We start from the raw sequence: 24306 nt of genomic DNA on the forward strand, positions 1-24306 counted from the left end.
ATCGGTGTTCAATACTCAAAACATTACAAATATGATAAAACGAGAGGAGGCGAGAAAGAATATATCAAATATGATACTTTACTCACAATGTTGTGAGGATTGTCCATCGACTTGAGCATGTCAGGATGATTGTACCCAAGAGGCATAGAGGAGATTTGCATGTAGACGTCCAGTAACGTGTTGCCATCCACATCCACCAGATAGTTGCCTTGGGAGCGGTCATAGTCCGCAAACAGCTGGACTGAAGCAGTGAGCTAACAAATAGTTTTCATCAGTATAACATCACAGCCAAATTATCTGAAATATACTTGGATAAAACCTAATGATACGAGTGTGGGTCACCAAGCAAAGAATAGGATTCTAAAAATCTAGCATCTAAGTCGCGCCTTACAGGATCTGCGGCAGAAACTGCAGCCCATAATAAGCAGCTTAAATACAAAAATATGATCGACAACTTCTTCTTTGTCACCTTTGCCGTTGACAGCTTGGGCTCCTGGAGCAAAGAAGCCAAAGATCCCATTTCACAGATTGGGCAGAAGTTGCAGGTCCTAACTGATGACAGCAGAGCAACTGAATATCTGCAGCAAAGAGTTGGAGTCATCATTCAGTTAAGGCTCGCAATTTGGGGACATCATCAGATTCCATGTCTCTGAATAGTGTATTTCTTTTTAAATTTTCACAATTAACATTGTTTCAATTTTTTAAAGAATTAATGTTTAAATAATGAGTAAATAATGTTAAGGGACATATAGCAACCCACAAGTGAATCACAACGTTGACAAGTCTGTGGTTACTATTAAACATGCCATTTCCCTTAACATTATTTACTCCCGAGCCCCCCAATTAATAACATTGTTAGAAGATGGTGAATTACATCTTTATTTACCAGTTTTCACTGATCATAACTAGAAACTCTCTCCTGCCTTTCTCATCAGCCTTATAGTTCTACTTTTCCACCTTTCTTTCTATTACATTTATTTTTAAGTACAACAAATACAGCTTCGTGATCACTTAGGCCATCTATTAATTCAGGTTCTCTATAGAGCTCATCTGGTTTTACCAGCACCACATCCAAAATATTCTTCCCTCTAGTTGGTTCAATCACTTTCTCATTCAACTATCCTTGAAAGATTAATTTATTTGCCATTTGTTGGTCATGCTTGCTGTCATTCACATTAATATCCCTATTGACATTTGATAAATTGAGATCACCCGCTACAATCAGATTCTTTTCCATTTCTTTTGTTTCTCACATAGCTGATTATCTTATCAAATAATTTTGCATCAGTGTCACCTTTTCCAGATCTGTGCACACCAAAAATATCAAGTTGCCTATTATCTTTAGAGATGAGTCTTACACCTAGAATATCATGTTCCTCATCTAACTATTTTTCAACTTACAAATTCTTCCTTCACCAGAATAAATACTGCCCTCCTCTCCTACTGTTCCTATCCTGTCTCTGCGATAAACATTCCAGTTCCATGAGAAAATTTCTGCACATCCATAGTATCACCTTAGCCATGATTCAACTCCAATTACAATGTTGCCGTTTGAGTGCACAGACGGGTTCGATGCAGCTCTCCAGGTCAGCCTATCCTGTGCTAACCTTTTCATTTCTACGCTACTACTGCATCCTATATCTGCTCTAATCTGCTTGCCATATTCATACATTAGCCAAATCAATCTCCTGTCACTAATTTCATTCAGTATCTCCTCATTCAGAATTCAATCTCCCCATCTCACCTTCAGCATTCTTCTGTAACACCACATTTCAAAAGCTTCTATTCTCTTTCTTTCTGAGCGAGTTATCATCCACGTTTCACTTCCATATAATGCCACACTCCAGAAGAAAGTCTTCAGAAACATCTTTCTAATTCCTATATCAATGTTTGAAGTGAGCAAATTTCTTTTCTTAAGAAAGCTCTTCCTTCCTTGTGCTAGTCTGCATTTTATGTCCTCCTTCTGCCATCGTTAGTTATTTTACTACCCAAGTAACAACATTCATCTACTTCCCTCAAGACTTCATTTCCTAATCTAGTATTACCTGCAACACCTGATTTCGTTTGACTGCACACCATTACTTTTACTTTGGATTTATTTATTGTTATCTTTTACTCGTTACCCGAGACTCCGTCCGTACCACTCAGCAACTTCGAGATCTTCTGCAGTCTCAGATAAAATAATATCATTGGCAAATCTGAGAGTTTTGATTTACTCTCCTTGGATTGTCATTCCCTTTCCAAACTGCTCTGATTGCCTTTACTGCCTGTTCTATATAAACGTTGAAAGGGGGGGGAGACTGATTGAAATACAGTATAAGAATAGTAATAATAAATGTAGAAAAAATTATGCTACCTGTAAACACTATATTTAAGGATCTGTCGGAATTTGTTTTGCGCCTACTTGTACTTCAGTTCAGTTCAATTCATCAATCCTTTTTTTCTTCTGAGATTCATTGTATTTTTCTGTTGATTGTTTATTGAATGCTCCTCTTAATGAGAAGTCTATTCACCCTTTTGCCAAAACACACTAGAGAAACAACAGATTCAACATCATTTTTCAGAATTTTCATGATGCACGTGCAGTACATGGAATATATCCACATTCTCGATAACATCTTTGCTCCACGTGGGATTTTTCATTCGAAAAAGTAAAAGCGGCCAGCCAAAGATTCTTGATCATTTTTTCACTACGGCACAGCCATGGTGATTCTGTATACCACGGTACATTAAAAATGTCTTTCGAAACGCCAATGTGAAGTTTTGGATCAGTTGCTGGAGTCGCTTGTTGCAATACGCAGCTTTTGCTTCATCCAAAAGGCGACAGCAATAGGCTGCATTAATTGTTTGTTCACGAAGAAAATCCACCAGCAAAATCCCCGCAGAGTCCCAGAAAATGGTTGCAAACACTTTCCAGCAGATCGGTGTTTTAGTCTTGACCGGACCTGCTTTGCCGCCACTTCAAGCTTGGTTGCTTTGATTCTGGGGTGTAATGATGCACCCAAGTTTCATCACAAGTAACAATACGATGCAAGAAATCCTCTCCTTCCTCCCCATAGCGACACAGGAGTCTCTTTTTTACAATTTATTAAAATTTGTATCCACCTTATTCAATACATTAAAATGTTGTTAAGTTGAAATTACAACATATATTTTATCAGAACTAGAACTTATGTGTTTGCCAATATTTCCTAAAATGTATATCAGCTGATGACGCAAAATAACGCGTCGAAACTAGTTCTGATAAAATATATGTTGTAATTTCATCTTAACAACATTTTAATGTATTGAATAAGGTGGATACAAATTTTAATAAATTGTAATCTTGGTTCAATATGGACGAATAATGAAATTCATTAACTCAACAGGAGTCTGACAAACTTCCTGGCGTAAAGTGTTTTCTTCGTGGTTGAGGAGACTAGGAACCCACATGGCAGATAATTTTCTCTGATGATGGTTTGAACACTTCCGTAACTTATTCCTGTAACTAAAACAATCTGCAAAACTTTTATTACCGGGCGAGTTGGCCGTGCGTGTAGAGGCACGCGGCTGTGAGCTTGCATCCGGGAGATAGTAGGTTTGAATCCCACTATCGGCAGCCCTGAAAATGGTTTTCCGTGGTTTCCCATTTTCACACCAGGCAAATGCTGGGGCTGTACCTTAATTAAGGCCACGGCCGCTTCCTTCCAACTCCTTGTCCTGTTCTCTCCCATCGTCGCCATAAGACCTATCTGTGTCGGTGCGACGTAAAGCCCCTAGCAAAAAAAAAAAAAAATAATAAAAAAAAAATAAAAATAAAAAAAAAACTTTTATTCGTCACGAATGACAACAATGTTGTCTGCAGTGATGCTTGTCCGCAGTCTCCTTTCATGAGGTTCATTTTCCACATCATCTCTTCCTGCCACCAATTCTTTAGCCCGCTCATACATAAGAGTCTGCACAAGTGATTCTTCCCCAAACTGTGCACAGAGCTGTCTCAAATTTTCAGAGCCCTCTTTTGCGAGAAATTTGATAACGATGCATTGTGCAACAGACATGTGCATCTCTTGCTCACTCATGGCGTACTGAAGCAGCCCAGCTCTCCACCATAGTTCACACGTTCTCCAAACACCCTGCCCCACCTCAGAATTATTACTAACAGGAGCGGTACATTCAAATTCCCATTTATATTTGATCCGCCTTCGTATTTTAAAAGTGGACTAAGACACAGGAGTGCGTTGTCACATCTTTTGCTTCTAATGGTTATGGACGAAATTGTAAAGGAGACAAAGGAAGCATATGGAAATAGGGGGACAGGGAGCGACTTAACGCAGAATACAAGGCTGGACATGGAGATTAGCAAGAGGTTGCAACAGGGAATGAATTATACCAGAGTGTAAGAAACCTTGTCTAGAATAAGGAAGTGTAAAGAGATAATGTACAAAATGTACGAGGGCCATCCAGAAATTAATTTAAGTTTACGTGGATTCGGAAGAGGCAGGTCCACATTTGACCCAATATTTACATTGCGTCAAATGATGGATAGGTATTGGGAATGTGGAAAGGAATGGTAGCAACATTTCTAGATATTGAAAAGGCACATGATAGTGTCCCAAGGAATTTGGTATGGAAAACATTGACAGAGGCACAGATTGGGAATGAAACTATGCAGATGGTAATAGCATTGTATCAAAATTGCAAAAGCTGTGTTAGAACCAAAGTGGGTCAAACTGAATGGTTCAGAGTTGAGACAGGTTTAAGACAGGGAAGTGTATTGTCTCCCTTACTCTTCATTATCATGGATAGAATTCTACATAATATCAAGGAGAAGATGATGGGCAAGCAAATAAACTTTATGCTGTTTGCTGATGACATTCTAGTTTGGGGAGATACTGAAGAGGAGTACAGAGACAAGTTGATTTATGGAATGAGGAGAAAAGAAATTTTGGAATGAAGATTAGTACTGCAAAAAGCAAGACTTTGATCATGACAAGAGAACACAGGAAATCCAGGGGAGTCATAAAAATTGGCAATGAACCTCTTGAAGTAGTGAAAATTTTTAAATATTTGGACAGCATATCACAAGATGGAAATTTGGATGGAGAAATTGATAAAGAATACAGCAGTCTGCAAGTTTCTACCAGGGTGTTAGAGACATTGTATGGAACAAAGATGTGCCAATGAAGTGCAATAAGGTTTTATACTCGTCTTATTATAAATCTACACTGACCTATGCTTCAGCAGACTGGATGTTAACTAAGCGGAACCAAAGTAAGATACAAGCAGCTGATATGAGGTTCTTGGGGAGCATACAGGGAAAGACTAAGACGAGATAGAATATAAAATGAGGAAATAAGAAGCATGGGAGTGGGTAAACTTAGAGAAGAGATTGATATAGCAAAGCTAAAATGGTTTGGACACATAATGAGAATGCCAGGAGAGAGAATACCAAAGAGAACATTCATGGATACAGAGACTGCAAAGAGGCCTCGGGAACGTCCTAGAATGAGATGGAGCAGCTCAGTTGTGGACTGTATTGCAAATAGAGAAGTTGATAGCAATAAAGTACTAGAAGAGGAATGGTGGAAAGATCGAGTAAGGTGCAGGGGTTTGGTACACTACCCTACCCAGAGAGAATCTGGAAATGGGAATGGATGAAGATTTTTTTTTTAATAGTTACATGAAAATCTTTATTGGCAACTGATACAGCAATGTTAGAGCTATTTTTCAACATTATCACCACTAATATTGAGGCACTTGTCATATCGTGGGTTCAACTTTTGTATGCCGGTGTCATAGAAGTCTGCTGCCTGGGAATTGGGACCAGCATGTGACAGTTCATCTTCAACTCTTTGTCAGTGTGAAAATGTTGGCAAGAGGGCAGGAATTTCTTGAGATGCAAGAAAAGATGAAAATCACAGAGCCAGATCAGGACTGTACGGTGGATGATCAAACACTCCCAGTCAAACTCCTGCAGAACTGTTGCTGAGTGCTGAGCATGCCTCTTGTTTTGAATGGCCCATCGCAATTTCCGTAAAAAAAAAAAAAAAATGATCACACACCGAACCTCGCAGACAGTGGGAGAAACAATAAAAGCCACCCACCTTTTCGAGCCACTGCAGCTGCACTACTGACACTAGGCAGGACTTGTCCGGCCAATATGTGATTGCTACATCAAAAATCTGTCATGCATGCTCATATTTCTCGTACATTTTTTGTACGAGAAAAGAAATACGGGAACTTAATTTCTGGATGGGCTACATATTATGCACCCATATTGACTTATGCAGCTGAGAGGTGAACGACAGGTAGGGTGGAGAACAGAGAACCAGCGAAATGAAATACAGTACCTAAAAAGTATAATAGGAAATACAAGGAGAGTGAGAAATTGAGACGTTAGAAAGGAAGCTGAAATAGAAAACCTAAATGAGAGAATTGACAGGAGTAAACTAAGATAGTTTGGATATGTAAAGAGGACAGAGGAGAACTGCTATAAATACACTGATCCAGCAGCATCTGGATAAGGGGAAGAGAGTAGGAGATGCCAATAGGCAATGGATAGCAGGCAATGGTATGATGATAAACGGGGTTAAAAGTCAGGTTGTGAGTTTCACAAATAGGAAAATTCCTCTCAGTTTTAATTACTGCGTTGATGGCGTGAAAGTTCCTTTTGGGGATCATCGTAAGTACGCAGGTGTTAATATAACGAAATTATCTTCAATGAGGTAAACACATAAATGGGATTGTAAATAAAGAGTACAGATCGATCTCATGGTTATGAGGATATTTAGGGGTTGTAGTAGGGATGTAAAGGAGAGGGCATATAAGTCTGTGGTAATACCCCAACCAGAGTATGGTTCCAGTGTACGGGACCCTCACGAGGATTACTTGATTCAAGAACTGGAAAAAATCCACACAAAAAAAAAAAGCAGCTTGATTTGCTCTGGGTGATTTCCGACAAAAGAATAGCATTTAAAAAAATGTTGCAAAGTTTGGGCTGGGAAAATTTGGGAGAAAGGAGACGAGCTGCTCGACTAAGTGGTATGTTACATGTTATAAATTTCATGATTGGTCTGTATTGAAATGTACATTAGTTTTAAAATGTTACAAAAGTTTGAGTGGTGTCTTTAAAAGAAGGAAAGATCACAATATGAAGATGAAGTTGGAATTTCAAGAGGACAAACTGGGGCAAATATTCGTTAATAGGAAGAGGAGTTAGGGATTGGAATAACTTACCAAAGGAGATGTTAAATAAATTCCCAATTTGTTTGAAATCAGCTAAGAATAGGCTAGGAAAACAACAGGTGGGGAATCTGCCACCTGGGCGACTGCCCTAAATGCAGATCAGTAGTGACTGAATGATTGACTGAATGAGAATAATCTGCAAGAAAAAAAAATGTTCTCTTTTGTGACAAAGTGATCTAGGAGTGCTAATTATGTACAGATTCTTTTGAAATTTTCAGGGTTATTTCAGCATTGTATGAGGAACATTTTGTATTTTACTTCTTGTTTTGTTATATTTTTTGTGCAATTTTATTTTGCGTTTTCAAGATATCAAGAATTCAAACAAACATACAAAAAGTTCGCTGTTGATTAAGGATCTTTAGTTCTAATATTTTTGTCTTTATTGTTGAACAACTCTTCCTGATCAAACTGGTGCATACATTGTTAGTTTCTGATATTTACCAATTTTATAAAATATTTTATAAACCACTACAGTTTCAAGCACTGATGCCTGGCACTACAGAATATAGCACTGACATTTGCAGGGTTAAAATAGCAATGGACTGAGCCAAGATTGAATGAGCTAAGTTAGGTTCAGAAGGCCAATGCTTCTAGTATCTGACCTATTCAGCCTGGCAAAAATTAGTAAAATAAATTGAAATCTATATATAACTGCCAGACACTGGCCAAGGCCTATGGAAGTACATATTGTCAAAACATCTACCAGTGTAAAGATAAGGAAGTAATGTGTGTATTCAAATTCTTATCTACTACAAACAAATGTCGAGATAGTAACACCATTCTTGAGTTGAGCACAAAATGATACCATTCACCTCCTTGTCAAGGTCAACAAACAAGACTTGTTTTCAACAAGATATGAGATGGCAAATAATACAAGTGAGCCGAGTATCTTATCAATAAGCTGTTGCCTCTTCAGATCAAAGCAAAGGAACCAGCCCAAATCTCTGAAGTTCAACCATTACCGGCCAATGACACAGTTTAAACACTTCTTATCTCCCTAACTCATTACAGCACTGCTTGTATTTTTATCAAAACTCCATAAAACCTCTCTGGATCAAAGGTTCAAACCTGGAAGAGGTGGAAGGATTTTTGAAGGCCAGAAAAAGTCTATTCAATACTTAATGTTGTACAGTGACAGCATGTAAAAGGTGGTGATTACTCTTTTAAGAGGAAGTACAAATAGGAAACCATCATCTATTATATTATTATTATTATTATTATTATTATTATTATTATTATTATTATTATTATTATTATTATTATTATTAACTTTATAGGCCACACTGGACCACTTGAGTCGTTCCATGCTCACTTTTTGTTTGAAGGTGGTACTGTTTGGTTCTTGTGATCTGCCCAGTGTTTTTTTTTTTAATTTGTTCCGATAGTAATCTTCTCAGTTCATCTGAAATCACTATAGACTGTGCCATTTCTGCTGAAAATTTGTGATTTTTAAAAAGGGTGCTAATTTTATTTCTGTTCTCTGCACCTACTATCTGCCAACAGCCATAGCCGTGTTGAAGCACCGGATCCCGTGAGATCTCCGAAGTTAAGCAACATTGGGTGTGGTCAAGATTTGGATGGGTTGCCACGCGCTGTTGGTAAGGGAATGGAGGAGCGGAAAATCCTGGCCACCCTACCGTACGTAAACTCTGGTTCAGGCACACCTCTGCGGAGGTTTGGACCTGTCTACAGGCAGAATACACCCTTTCCTTACCTTACCTACTATCTCAAATCCAACTGCTTTGAGATCTTGCTGAATTTTGCGGATCTACTACCCTCATGTCTTTTTTCCAAGATTTCTCATACCTAGTAAAAGCACATTTCCTGGCAGTCACAAGATGTGAAAGAAATATGAGATTCTTTTCTTCTTCACTGTGCTGGTGATTAGGTCAATCTCTCCAAAGACAGTTTCATTAAGAATGATACTCCAGATACCTTTACTGGTATTTTTCATTTATGCATGTTCTGATGATTCTTCTTTCAGTTTTGAGGAGGTCATCAGTTCTTCTATTAATATTAATCAGAGAGAAGAAACTGAAGGGATCTGAAACTTCAAAAAATGAAGGTAGAGTAGAACCTCCATTATCTGAAACACTTAACCGAAATGATCAGAGAGAAAAACTTGTTAAATTGCAAAAAGGAATTAAAGAAAAAATTTTATGTTATTCTTACATTCTGCTAATAAAACAGTGGCATAACATAGCAGCCAGCAGCTAGCAAATGATGGGAAAATAAAAACAAAAGAAAATAGATTACTTTTTACAGGACATGCACTATCGAACATAGTTTTGTTTTGTACATACAGTTGAGTAGTTCGGGTTTCCAGTATTAAAATTTCTTGTCAACAATGTACTATGTAGCCTACGGCTTCATTTACTTTCAACTAAACCTTCAAAAAAATCTATTCTAAACCTCTAAAAAATGACATTAAATTATTATCTGAAATTCTGATTATCCGAAACCAACTTTACCCACTTTGTTTCAGTTAACAGAGGTTCTACTGCATTGGCCAAAGACAGACAAGGTTCATGAAGACGTGAAAATGAAAGACTTTCTAGGCCTCGGAAACCATCGGGGTCAGAGGAGTAGAGTTGACCAAGGGAGGTCAGATAGGACAGATGAAAGTAAGGAGCATAGAAGAAGTGAAAGCAATGCCAGAACAAAGCTAGGTGCTCCAAGGTCGCCAACCCACACTCCTAAGTTATAATCCCATGGAGAGCCTCTTTAGTCGCCTCTTAAGACAGTCAGGGGATACCATGGATGATGATCTACCCCGTTAGCAACACATTTGGTGTTTAACCAACAAAATTAATTAAACTGACACGCAAGCAGCCAGGATTCCTGCACATGGTGGCTGAGGCCATAAGATTATTAACATCAACATAAACAACTTGAAAACACAGCTGACAAAATTAGAAACTATAACAATATATTGGATAAGCTATGTGGTAGAACTTGGGGTGCTTCTGCTTTAGTTCTGCTCTTTTCTAAGGCTGAAAATTGTGCCCATGTTTCACTGAATAATCTTCGTGTTTAATTTATTATATAGTAATCACCATCCTCTGCCTCCTTTCCCCTTATCCAGCTCCTCCTGGGTCGGGGCATTTACAGCACTTTACCTTTCTCTCCTTCCACCATTCCTCTTCCATCTTTTGTCCCAATTCAGGCTTCTTCTTCTTCTTGCACTCCTCTTTATTGAATCGATCCACCCTGTTCGAGTTCTCCCTCTCGCTCTCTTTCCCTCGAACTTCATCTCCATCTATTTTGGTATTATTTCCTCCTCCATCCTCTTTACATGTTCAAACCATCTTAGTTTACTCCTATCAATTCTCTCATTTAGGTTTTCCATTCCGACCTCCTTTTCAACATCTTTGTTTCTCACTCTGTCTTTCCTATCATAATTCTTAGGTATTTCATTTCGCTGGCTTGAATTCTGCTCGCCTCCCTACTTGTTGCTGTCCACGTCTCAGTCAACATGGGTGCATAAATACATTTTATACATTATCTCTTTACACTTCCTGGTTTCTTATACTCTGATATAATGCATTGCCCTGTTGCACCTCTTGCAAATCTCCATGTCCAGCCTTGTATTCTCCATTAATTCACTCCCAAGATATTTGAAACCATCAACAATTTCAACGCTTTGACCACCAATTTTCACAACGCCTTTCCTTTGTTTTTCTCTTCTTTATATCACCATAGTCTTGCTTTTCTCTGCACTTATTTTCGTATCATTCTTTTCGGTTTTCTCATTCAGTGCATCAAGTTGTTCTTGTACCTATCTTTTCTAAGGGGGGAAACCCAGCTTAACATGGGGAAAATAGGCCAATATTCATTCGATTGTTATATATGCTACAAACGTTGTTGATAAATGCTGCACATATCCCAGTATTGGCATGTTTCAGAGCAATCAGAAGCAACTTCAATGTCAAAATCCTAATTATAACATTTTTAAATAAAAGGTTCAAAATTTCCCGCCGTTTTAACAATATATCACGGTTCCCTTCATAACTCTCTTACTGTTTCATGGATAATTATGATTTTTTCAGGTGTTTCCCCCATAGTGTTGTACTACAATCTGTACCTCATTCAGATCAATAGGATTTATATTAGATTTTATACAACATATTTACTTACAAAAATATTAATATTTTCAGGTGCTCGGAATAAAAATTCGACAAAAATATCTAAATCACAGTCTATGTTAATGATTGAGGTTCGTAGCATATTTAACAATAGAATGAAACGAATCGTGCTGCTTTCCTCTGGATCTTTTACACTTCTCGTATCAAGCTGTCCTGGTGTGGGTCCCACACACTGGAACCATACTCTAATTGGGGTCTTATAAGAGACTTATACACCCTCTCCTTTACATCCTTACTACAATCCCTAAATACCCTCATAACCACGTCCCCCTATGGGTGGGGGCAGTATTCCCTACTGGTCGTAAGTGGCAACTGAAAGGGGCCCCAGGGGCTCTGAACTTTGGAGCGGGGGTTGGCGACCACGAGGCCCTCAGCTGAGTCCTGGCACTGCTTTCACTTATTTGTGCCAGGCTCATCACTTTCATCTATCTTATTCAACCTTCCTTGGTCAACTCTTGTTCTTTTCCAACCCCGACGGTATTAGGTTTGCGAGGGCTAGAGAGTCTTTCATTTTCACACTCTTTGTGGCCCTTGTCTTTCTGGCCGATACCTTCATTTTTTCAAGTGTCGGATCCCTTCTATTGTTCCCTCTGATTAGTGTTATATCGAGGATGGTTGCCTAGTTGTACTTCCTCTTAAAACAATAATCACCACCACCACCACCACTTCATAACCATGTTAAGAGATCTGTAACCTGTCATTGCATTTATTGAATTATATGCTCCAATTCGTGTTTCTACTTCTCTACATATGACATGGTATCTCAGTAATGCTTTCCACAACTAATCCCATAGCAACATATTACATGATTTACCTAACATTCTAAGTATTATGCAACTAATCTCAATGTAAACGTTAGATTAAAATCTGCTTCAATCAAGTAAAAGCCGCCCCGTGTAAACAGTAACAGCAGTGATAAGGAGTAGTAGCAATAATGTACGAGTATATACTGATAACACAGATTAAACAAAATCATCAAATCAAAACTAGATAAATTGGCCAGTAGAGTTTGATATGGGGGCACAGCAGTTTAGCAACATTCTTGTCAACTCCCTACCAACGTGATGGCAGTTTGAATCCCAGGAGAGCACAGCAACTTAATAATACTCCCCACTGAGGTAACTGAAGTTGGAATTCCACTATATTCATGCAAGATTTTTCAAAATGAAAAGCTATAGTTCAGTGGTTTTAATTCCACATGATACTGGAAAATCAGTACAGAGAAAAAAGCAAGACTATGGTGATGTCAAAAGGGGAAACCCAAGGAAATGGCACTGCGATGTGGACAGCTTTAAATACCTAGGAAGTGAATTAATGCAAAATACTAGGGTGGACATGGAGTTTAGCAGGAGGGTACAGCAGGCCAAGTGTAAGAAAAAAAAATTTTTTTTTACGTCGCACCGACACAAATAGGTCTTACGGCGACGATGGGACAGGAAAGGGCCAGGAGTGGGAAGGAAGCGGCCATGGCCTTAAGATACAGCCCCAGCATTTGCCTGGTGAGAAAATGGGAAACCACGGAAAACCATTTTCAGGGCTGCCTACAGTGGGGTTCGAACCTACTATCTCCTGAATACTGGATACTGGCCGCACTTAAGCGACTGCAGCTATCGAGCTCGGTAGAAAACTTGTTTGGAGCAAAGAAGTACCAAGGAAAAGTAAAGAGATAATGTACAAAATGTACTATGAACCCATACTGACTTATGCAGCTGAGACTTGGACTTTGACTAGCAGCCAAGAAAGCAGAATTCAAGCCAGCGAGATGAAATACCTAAGAAGTATGATATAAAAGACAAGGAAAGACAAGAGTGAGAAATAAGGATGTGAGGAAGGAAGTTGGGATAGGAAAGCTAAATGAGAGAATTGAAAAGAATAAACTAAGGTTGTTTGGACATACAAAGAGAATGGAGGAGAAATTAATTCCAAGATAGATGCTGGAGGTGAAGTGCGAGGGCAAGAGAGCAAGAGGAAGACCTAGAACAAGGTGGATTGAATCAGTGAAGAGCAGCATAAGAGGACGAAATTTAGACTGGGACAAGATCGTGGAAGAGGAATGGTGGAAGGAAAGAGGAAGATGGAGAAGTACCATAAATACCCCGACCCAGCAGGAGCTGGATAAGGGGAAATGATGACGATGACGACTGGAAGTATGAACACAATATCAACAGAAGCAAACAATCATTATTCAAGACAGAATGCCTCTGCTGACGGGACCTAGTGTTTATAATGCACTGGTATGGGCTAGATCAATTCTGTTACTTTCTTTGATCTGTCTCAGTCTTATCCTTGCCTTTGACAACGTGAAAGTGACTGGAGTATGAGCAATGTTAGTAATGCCATTCCTTATGTAGTCAGTCCTGTTATGAATGGTGTGAAACTGTCGCTCATAAGGTCAGTTGGTGCATGCATTTCAGTGGATTTAGCAGACTGATATGTAACAGCAACTTCTGGCTTGGTGAGGAAAACAACCAAGAACTTCTTCACTCCTCATCTCCCTAGTACACCTCTTCAGTGATGCCTAGGGCATATAAGACAGCTGATGTAGAACAGTTGAGCATCTGACCATCCTTCAGGCTGAGCACCCAACATACATACATACATACATACATACATACATACATACATACATACATACTAGAAGAGTCAGGACATCCAGACGACGACGACGACGACGACGACGACGACGACGACTTTGACATGCGATGAGGCTGGAGCCAATGTAATAGATAAGAAAAATGTTCCACCGATCAATACATTTATTGTGGATGAATTATTACACTAGTACCGGTTTCGACCTATCTTGGCTATCATCAGCTAGCACACAAATTTACAGTCATGGGATAAATTACAAAGAAGTTACTTAAGAGCATCCGGATGTCTGATAAAATATGGAAGTAAAATATATTGCAGTATGTTGCATTAAAATAGCTCTGATTAAAAGTAGTGATGGTTAGAATAAACTAAAACCTATTGATTGAGCATGGACATGAGTACATAAACACATTAAAATATATATGCCACATCATAAGACACTAAAAATATATAGCACATTAAACACATTAAAACATGGTATATTTTAAAAACGTCTATTAAAATTTGAGTTCATGTTGCGTTGCATTCATTCTTCAATCCTCTTGTAGTTCTTGTGTTGATTAAGTTGATTATCGAGAATGTTCTATGGTTGATAAACTTTGTATTGGTATGTTATAAGAACTCTTGTCAGTAAAATTTGAAAATTAAGTTGATGTAGCAAGATAGGTTTTAATATCAGAGTAGTTGGTGGTGACACTTCTCTCGTCTATGCACGTTATATGGTCGTTATCTGTAAAGAAAAGCTAATATGAGTATAGCGTATGTATGAAGGAATGCCTGGATGTATGTGTTAAATGAAAAAAGTACTTACTGTTGTTGCTGTGGAGGTTGTGTACCGATATTCAACTTAATCAACACAAGAACTACAAGAGGATTGAAGAATGAATGCAACGCAACATGAACTCAAATTTTAATAGACGTTTTTAAAATATACCCTGTTTTAATGTGTTTAATGTGCTATATATTTTTAGTGTCTTATGATGTGGCACATATATTTTAATGTGTTTATGTACTCATGTCCATGCTCAATCAATAGGTTTTAGTTTATTCTAACCATCACTACTTTTAATCAGAGCTATTTTAACGCAACATACTGCAATATATTTTACTTCCATTTTTTATCAGACATCCGGATGCTCTTAAGTAACTTCTTTGTAATTTATCCCATGACTGTAAATTTGTGTGCTAGCTGATGATGGCCAAGATAGGTCGAAACCGGTACTAGTGTAATAATTCATCCACAATAAATGTATTGATCGGTGGAACATTTTTCTTATCTATTACATTGAATCCAATCAATACGGAATATGAAACTTATAAATAATAATAAAGAGGCTGGAGCCTACGTGATCAGCTCGAGTGCACTCTGAAAGAAAGGTAGAAGGAAAAACGGCTGGCTGGAAAACCTAGAATATACTGGATAGATACTCTCAATGCTGACATTGCAGCTTGGGGAACTACTACTACTATTTTCATTCCTTCCCTGAATGAGGAGGTGGGCCTCTTAGACAGTGATGGCGTCTCTCAGACCGGGAGATTTGTTACGGTGAACGAAATGCACGGAGAAGGTGAAGGGGTGGGCGTCCGTGGCCTATACTAGGAACTGTCCCAGCATTCGCCTTAGTACAGGAGAATGGAAAACCACGGAAAACCATTCTCAGGCCACCCGTGACGTCCAACCGTGTCCCATCTCCCGAATGCAGAGGCGTAGAGCCACGGTAGAGCCATGGCCACCCTTCCTCTGCATGATTTGCCAGTTGGAGTGCAGAACTTTTCGACCACGGACCAGCCGTGGCCACTTGTGGGTCGAAACCCACTCTGCATCTACCGACAGTTCGGGGAAGGATACTGGGCAATGGCATGAAGAACAAGATATTTACAAATAGAGAAAAGTGGAAGAGTACCCAGGAAATCGGAACTGTAAAGAGATGATTAAATTAAGAGTTGTTAAATAAATAATAATAATAATAATAATAATAATAATAATAATAATAATAATAATAATAATAATAATAATAATAATAATAATAATAATTCTGTATTTCCCATTTCCAGTCTTCTGGGTCAGATTGTGAATCAAGGACCTCCAAAGTTTTCTATATCTCCATCACTCCCTTCTTCCAATATTTCTTCTACTTTTCCTCCTCTGTTCTCTGTACTCTTCTTCAACGTATACTTCTACCTGTTTCTAGGCCTTATTTTCTCCATAAATACTCCCTTTGGAACTCTGTCCTCTTCCATTCTCATCATGTGTCCATACCATTTCAGCTTACTGGTCTCTATCCTGTCTTGCAGATTAGGGAATCCAATTCTCTCTCTGATTTCTACATTTCTGATATTATCCCTTCATATCTCCCCAATTATTTCTATAGGAATATTGTCTCGGCTGCTTGTATGGAATTTTCTTGCACATTGGTAAAACCCATTGGCTTATTGGATTCTCTCTGCAATTTCTTCATTTATTTTCCCATCTTCTGCAAATATACTCCCCACATATTTGAAGCTTTTCACAACTTCTAATAAGTGTTCTCCCTAGGACCTTCTGAGTGGGCCTCTGAGGAGCTGGACTATAGTAATGTTTGGAGCTTAGACTCCTAAGCTATGTAATTTATTTATTTTTTTATTTTTTTATTTTACAAGTTGACAAGTTGCTTTACGTCGCACCGACACAGACAGATCTTATGGCGACGGTGGGACAGGAAGGGGATAGGAATGGGATGGAAGCGGTTGTGGCCTTAATTAAGGTACAGCCCCAGCATTTGCCTGGTGTGAAAATGGGAAACCACGGAAAACCATCTTCAGGGCTGCCGACAGTGGGGTTTCGAACCCATTATCTCCCGAATACTGGATACTGGCCGCACTTAAGCGACTGCAGCTATCGAGCTCGGTGCTATGTAAATTAGTGGAGCAAATGTGCACTTATAAATAGTGTACCTGTTCAGAGCTACACTGCTCATCCCCTTGTATATTATCATGCTCATACCTCTCTCTAATTTGTAACTGATTTTATACTTTAAGTCATTGTTGTGGGAGCTGACGAGCTCATTGTTGTGGGAGCTGACGAGCTCATTGGTTGCTGTTTATTCAGATTTCCTATCTATCAAATTTTAAACGGGGGGGGGGGGGGGGGGAGAAAGAAATAAAATTTCAAAATATAGTGCCTTAACTTATGCTCTGGTCATTTCCTTGTCTGCCCAATCACCCCGGCACCTTCTTACGCCTCTGCGTTCCACGACATTTCCGGAACAATAATACTCGTGTGGCCTCTGCTATAACGTGCAGGCATTTTAATTTGATGCCACCTGGCTGTCTGTCAATCCTGACATTCCATTTTACTCTAGGCCCATTAGACGGCAGAGTAAACCGAAATTCTCTCGGGCGTCTGCCCCTGAATTTTAATTAATTATGGCACGTAAACATTAGACGTGTCACCAGAGATCTTTTACATGCCGACATCGTTCAACATGGAGTGTCGAATGGACTTTATTCCGCCCTTCAAAAATTTGACTACCTCTGCCGGGTTTGAACCAGCTACCTTGGGATCCGGAAGTAGACACTACCACTGATCCACAGAGGCAGCTACTGATGAGATAGAGACTAGATATAACAATATGAAGAACGCAAATTACTGAAGAAAATGCAAAAGATCACGAACCGTACCGAATACCATACACGCTGAGCGAGGTAGCTTAACCACGTAGTGAATGTACATAATACAGTTGGCAAATCTTTTTCAAGATAGCGAGCAACCAATATAAATATATATGAATGGCAGCTTGGTAATGGCTGCATGTCATGTGTTCCCATGCATAACCACCACATAGAGCCAAAATCAGCCAAAACATCAATGTAGAAGCTATAATGTTCAGAGTTTTTTAATACAGTAGTGTTGTAATTTTCCTTAGCCAACTAATTACCTCATTTCCACTATTTCACATTATAAACAAAAGAATCTGTACTTTTTAAAAGCAAGTATTGTTTTAAGGGATATACAAGTTTGAAAAGGTTGGAAAACACTGGTTTCTCCAATATTTATCAGACAAGAGAAATATACCTGCAATTCACTCAACTCATCCATAAGCTGTTTGGATTTTGGTCCAGGAATATCCGTCTTCACACTTGGGCCAGTCGGCTCCCCGACAGCCAGCGTCGTGGCCGATCTTGATGTCTGGTTCACTGAAAAGGAAATATTTTGTCCAGTAGTAAAAGAGAAGTTATAGTCACATAGTAGAAAGGGTTCACTTTGGGTGTTGACTGAAACAAAGGTAGGTGTGTGTGTGTGTGTGTGTGTGTGTGTGTGTGTGTGTGTGTGTGTGTGTGTGTGTGTGTGTGTGTGTGTGGAAAGGGCACATCAGGAATATTTTTTCTTTGTTTATTCCCCATTGTTTTGTTCTTTACATAAGTCATACGCTAAATAAATAAATAGCAACATCATATCAAGATTCTTGGACAGAGCAGTAGACAGAACGACATAATCAACCATTGTATTTACTGTATGGTGACAATGGGTAGGAAAGGGCTAGGATGGAAGGAAGCAACCGTGGCCTATATTAAGGTACAGCCCCAGCATTTGTCTGGTGTGAAAATGGGAAACCACAAGAAACCATCTTCAGGGCTGCTAACAGTGGGGTTTGAGCCCACTATCTCCCGAATGCAAGCTTACAGCAAAGAGACCCTAGTTGCATGGCCAACTCGCTCAGTAAATAAAATAACGAATTCTGTTGGTAATTTGGTCAGAATTTTACAAATGTATTGGTATTTCAGAGTCGGATATGTCCAGAACAAGAAGGAAATGCAATTTTTTAAATTTCCATCATGTCTGCCAGTCTGTACGCGCATCACAAGAATTACAGCATTGTCCCATCTAGTATCATGCCAGACCGCATTCCCTTAGGCACAGAGAAAAAGTTCTTTAGTTCTTGACAGCTACATCACGTGCTTGGACACCTGTTCAGGTAAATCCTGGATGCAGCTGGTTGGCACATTAAGCAACACAGCACAGCATTACATTCTATGTTTGAGAATGGACAAGAATTAAATTCACGGCAAACAAAGAGGGTCTGGGGGCACATGATCCCATGTTAGCTCACAAAGCAGTGTACAGGCCTCTTGTATCCCCAGAAACCACAATCCCAATCACCATTCATTTAGGAGTTTTTATTGTGGTATAGTTGGCAATAGTATGCATCTATGCAAGTACAGTAATTGTAATCGAAACAGACTTTCAACGTATTAGGTCGTGTTACGTACATGTAGTACGTGTTGACGAGATGTGAAGTACAGAACAAAAATGGCCAGCCGAACACCAGTGGGATCCGAACCCACAACCTGAATTATGGGAAAATGTCATATTGAAAGATGCAGCCAAAAGCCGTGTTCCTTCATCTGTCAACTGTCCAAAATATTGTATTTTATCATATTTAAGCATAACATTAGAGTAACAATCTAGAGCTGGATGGTGGGCCCCGAAAAGTAGCAATGAACACTTCTCTCTCCTACACATCCTACACATCATACAAGGTAAGATTTATAAGACTCCACATCCTAGTATCAAAATAGTGCTCTAGTTCTACCAGTTGTAGGTTCAGTTCCTGCCAGTGGACAGTTGGCCATATCTATTCTGTACTTAACATCTCTTCAGTTTGTACTAGATACTATATGTACTAAACTGAAGACTGGCTGCATGACCTTGTGGATCATATGCCAAGGTGGGATTTCAGCAAACAAGACGTGTTATCTAAAATTAAGAAAAATCCGCCAAGAACTAACAACAAATTAATTTTAAAAACCACCTAATCGATACTTTATTTTTGCCATTCAAGCACCATGTCGGCCAGCCTACCGAAGTCCACCTTAAAAACCAGGAACGTTTACACGCCCACCATACCGTTCTACAAAAATAAATATCAGCGGAATGAAGTAGAGATTTTCAGTCTTTGTGCTCATGGCACAATACCTGCCTTGTTCATCGAGTTCTGGAAGAAGTTCGAATTGCCAATGAACAGCACTGAAAGAATAGTTACCACCACCACCACACAGGATCTGTACACATCGCAAGATCTCATTCGTTCAGACCTCCACAATTTAAAAATCCGTATAACCACTATATTTGCATGAGATAAAACATTCAGTGTCCAAATACGCTTTACTTTGTCCATTCTGGCAGTCCGTAATGGAGGGAAGTCATTGATTCGTTCAATAAATACATATTATAATACACACATAAGATCCATTCTTTATGTTAAGTGTCAAAGTATGGTAAATGCTTTAAAAGTAATGCAAACTTTTCTTTGTTATTGTGTGTAATTCAGGTACTATGGCTCAGCCTTAAATTCCATTACCATATTGTCCCTGATTTAAGGCAGATAGCTCTCTTGCCAGTGAAGAGGAAAAATGTGACAACAAATACGCTTGTAATTGCTGATTATGTTAAGCTATGGTGCTATGGGGAGACAGAAGCAGAAGCAAAACAACAATTTTTTTTATAACTGTTAGGTTTTTCAGTCTGCTGAAACTGAGTAAAATGCATAAACTATCTGAAAGAGGAAACATCTGGTAACAGAATTACATCTGCAAAAACTATCAACTTAATTTATTATTAATTTAACTTACGAGGGGGGATCAAATATAAACAGGATTTTATTTTTTATTTAAATTCATTTATTGAAAAACACAAGGCAATTACAATTTATTTTTCCACATAGTTTCCTGCTTTGGAAATGCATTTGTCCCAGCGTATGGGCAGCTTTTTGATGCCCTTATCGTAAAAAGAACAGGGTCATGTCACCAGCCAGTTGCGCACGAAGTCTTCCACACTCTCATCATCTTCAAATCGCTGCCCTGCTAGAGCTTCTTTAAGCGGCCCGAACAAATGGAAATAGGAGGGCGATAAGTCCGGGTTGTAAGGAGGATGATCAAGTGTAGTCCTGTGCATTTCCTGTAGCTTGGAGATAGAGTTGCAGTATGGGGCCGGGGAGGAGGATGACCTGTTGAATCGGTTCGTCTCGTCTTTTGCAGCGATATGCAACCCTCGCTTTGTCCATCAGCTCACACCAGTAAGCAGCACTGACTGTGCGTCGCTCATGCCTGTCGATCGTCATCAATAATGTCTTTAACCGCACAAATGTTTTAGTCTGTAATGCTGGTCCGAGAATGGTGATTGTGTTGCTGATTTTCCACACATTCTCATCCTTCCTTGAACTTTTTATGCCAGGCAAACACACGTGTCCTTGACAGTGTTTGATCACCGAACTGTGCAGTCAATCTCTGGCAAATTTCCACCACTGTAACTCCTTCACGAGCACGAAATTTTATAATTATGTGTTGCGCAGTAGAGGGGCGCACCTGTTGCCCCGACATCGTCAGCATTACTGACGAAACAGTGGGAAATATCTAACAGCACGCTCTCCCCACTCCTAACGGTCCCTCCTAAGCATAGCAGAAGCGCGGGGCCAGTCTTACCAACTGTTGATATTCAGGAACAAAAATCATGTTTATATTAGATCGACCTTCGTATTTAATCAATTTAATTTATTATCAAGTGTAATACTGTTACCATGTGTTTTCTCTTTTAGATAATTATTTTTTTTCACAAATGGGTCACTTAGGACCAATCAATATTTGTTCAGCTTTCCTCCTTGCCCAACATTCATTTTCATCGATTGTTGTAATTTCTGTCCCTCCGACCAAGTACGTTGTGTTTGTTTCTTCAAACTGCCTTGTGAGAACAATGTTCTTGATTACCTTTCTATCCTGCAGATTTGGTGATCCTAATTCAATGAGGTCTTTCTCTACTTGCTTGTACCATTTTGACCTTGTAAGTTTGATTTGCAAAAATTTGTGTTTTTGATAAGTAAGTCTGTTGTTATTCTTTCCAAATGGGTTATAAATTCAATCTGTTGCAGTCTCATTGTATCAGTTTTAGATATTTTAAAGCATATTTCCGAGTTGGATTTGGGGTAATGTATTCCATCTTTAATTCCTGGCCTTAGGATTTTTCTCCCGATTTTCCTTTCCTTAATCTCTAATTGTTCCTTTAAATTTTTATGACTTAAATTGAGTGTTTCTGAAGCATAAAGAGCTTCAGGTTTGATCACTGTTAAGTAATGACGAATTTTACTGTCCCAGGACAAGCATCTTTTGTTATAAACATTCTTTGTGTGTTCAAAAGAATTTCCATTTCCTGATTTCTTGAAGCTATTGATTTATTTTCTTCGCCATTTTCAGTGATCCATTCACCTAGATACTTAAATTCCTTTAATCTTGGTATTTTACTCATATCAATAGTAAGTTTAGGTGGAGCAGTTGATATGTGTCAAATTTTAGTTTTTTCAGATGAGATTTTAAGTCCTATTTTTGCTGCTTGCTCTTCCAGTATAGCAATCTACTTCTGTGCATCAGAGATGTCTTTCGCGATATAGTGCCATATCATCAGCAAACACTAGACAGTCTATGTCAATACCCGTAATGTTTGGTCCTCGTCGGTGACATGGTGCACCTGCTTTTCTCCACTCTCTGACAACTTTTTTAAGAGCACAGTAAAACAGTAAAGTGGAGAGCCCATCACCTTGATGTACACCTGTATTTATTTTTAACTCATCACTACATCCACCCATAAACTTTACACTAGCTTTTGTTTCAGTCAGTATCCTTTATAATATTTGTTTTCTGGTCAAGTCCAAATTCTGTTAAAACATTAAATAGTGAGACACGATTTATACTATCATAAGCTTTTTTGAAATTGACAAATGTGATGACATAATTTTTGTTAGATGTGTTTTGAAAATATGCTATAATTTTTTTAGTCAAAATTTGCTATGCACGTGACATCCCTTTCTGATTCCCCTGCAGTATTCACCGATTTGGTGGTCCAGATGATGCTCTGCACGGTTTAGTAGAATTTTGGAGAATTTGATATGTGATCTGTAGAAGGGAGACCCCTCGATAATTGTTTAAATCAGTTTTACTTCCTTTTTTCGGTTTTCAATTAAATTAACTGCGTCGAAACTGAAGGGAGATGGTTTCAGATATTACAAACTAGATCTTTGGCAAGAAGAATTTGAAAGAATGGGGCTGGTCATCAGCCAAACTAAAAATCCTGAAGCAGTACACCTGTAAATGCAAAATGAAGAAATAGGTAGATCTTACGGTCACAGGAATAGAACCAGCTTTTGGGTGGTTAGGCCGTGTGTGTTTGCAGAATTTCGCCCAGACGTGCCATTCCGGCTCATCAGTTGGATTGGCACGCCCCTCCAAGACTCTGCTTATCAGTGGTGGTGGTACTAATCACAAGTAGTTTCATGGTTCTAATACAATCATCCCTTGGTTGCCCCTTTTAGTCACCTCTTGCGACAGGCAGGGGATACCATGGGTATATTAGTCGTCTGCATCCCCCACCCACAGGGGGTTGTGCATTTGGTCCGCAAGATGTATTTTATTTCCCTCAAGTCCGCCAGCAAGCCGGTTAGGACCCTCCTATCTGCAAGCTGGGACGCGCCACGTAGGAGTATCACCTCTCCCCCTGGTACGCCAGCATAGTAGGTTCATGGACCCCGTAGAGAAACGGGACTAGTGTTTGATACATACACTCAATGTGAACTATAGTGAGTGATGGATAGTTTTTATAAACAGGTGTTATAGGTATATGGACGACAGTGGCCTTTCGAAATAACTTTCTGGAAAACATTGTGCGGTTGTATCAGCACCACTCTACAATACCCACGGACTGCAACGAGTGCCACTCGGTTCATACTCATTGGATCGCTCTGTATATTAAGACAATCACAAAGACCACATGCCTATGCAAGAGGAATTAAACTGAAATGGCTAAACTCCCCAGTCCAGATGAAAATCAAACTTGGGACCCTCTGAACTAAAGGCAACTTCACTAACCATTCAGCCAAGTACCTGGACCATTGAAACACTTGACACAGAAATTTAAAAATGAGCCAATGAATCTTCAAATTAACAAGATAACATTATGATGATCATGGCCGGAGGTCCAAAAATTGCTTACCACAGGAAGATGATGATCATTTTGAAACTAAATCATGAGGACCAATTAACTAAGAAAAGAGGGACATGATAGTTCAGTAGCTTAGCTGCCAGATTTTCACCCATACGGCCAAGGTTCGAATCCAGGCGGATTCTTGTGGGAATTTCCATATTTAAAAATATCACGGCCGCCAATAAAGGCTCCCGGCAAAAACTTTAAATGACCTAGTGACCCGAGAAATAACTCGGAATAAGTTGAATCTTAAGTTCTTGTCAATGTAGAAGAAACATCGGCGATTGGTACCCTACAGTAGCAAATAAAATAATCAAATGCAATTTGTAAAATAATAAA

At 39.1% G+C, this 24306-nt stretch overlaps 1 protein-coding gene across 1 annotated transcript in view; it reads right to left on the reverse strand.

Moving 5' to 3' along the window:
• The window catches only part of Gabat (4-aminobutyrate aminotransferase), a 71011-nt gene that overhangs the window by 45895 nt on the left and 810 nt on the right, over window positions 1–24306 (reverse strand). The window contains exons 2-3 of the mRNA XM_068230115.1: window positions 18016–18137; window positions 87–254 (exon numbers count right to left, since the gene is read on the reverse strand). Of these exons, the coding sequence (XP_068086216.1) occupies window positions 87–254; window positions 18016–18137 (290 nt within the window). The remainder of the gene's footprint in view (window positions 1–86; window positions 255–18015; window positions 18138–24306) is intronic.

The sequence above is a fragment of the Anabrus simplex genome, chromosome 13, assembly GCF_040414725.1.
Source record: "Anabrus simplex isolate iqAnaSimp1 chromosome 13, ASM4041472v1, whole genome shotgun sequence".
Classification (NCBI taxonomy): domain Eukaryota; kingdom Metazoa; phylum Arthropoda; class Insecta; order Orthoptera; family Tettigoniidae; genus Anabrus; species Anabrus simplex.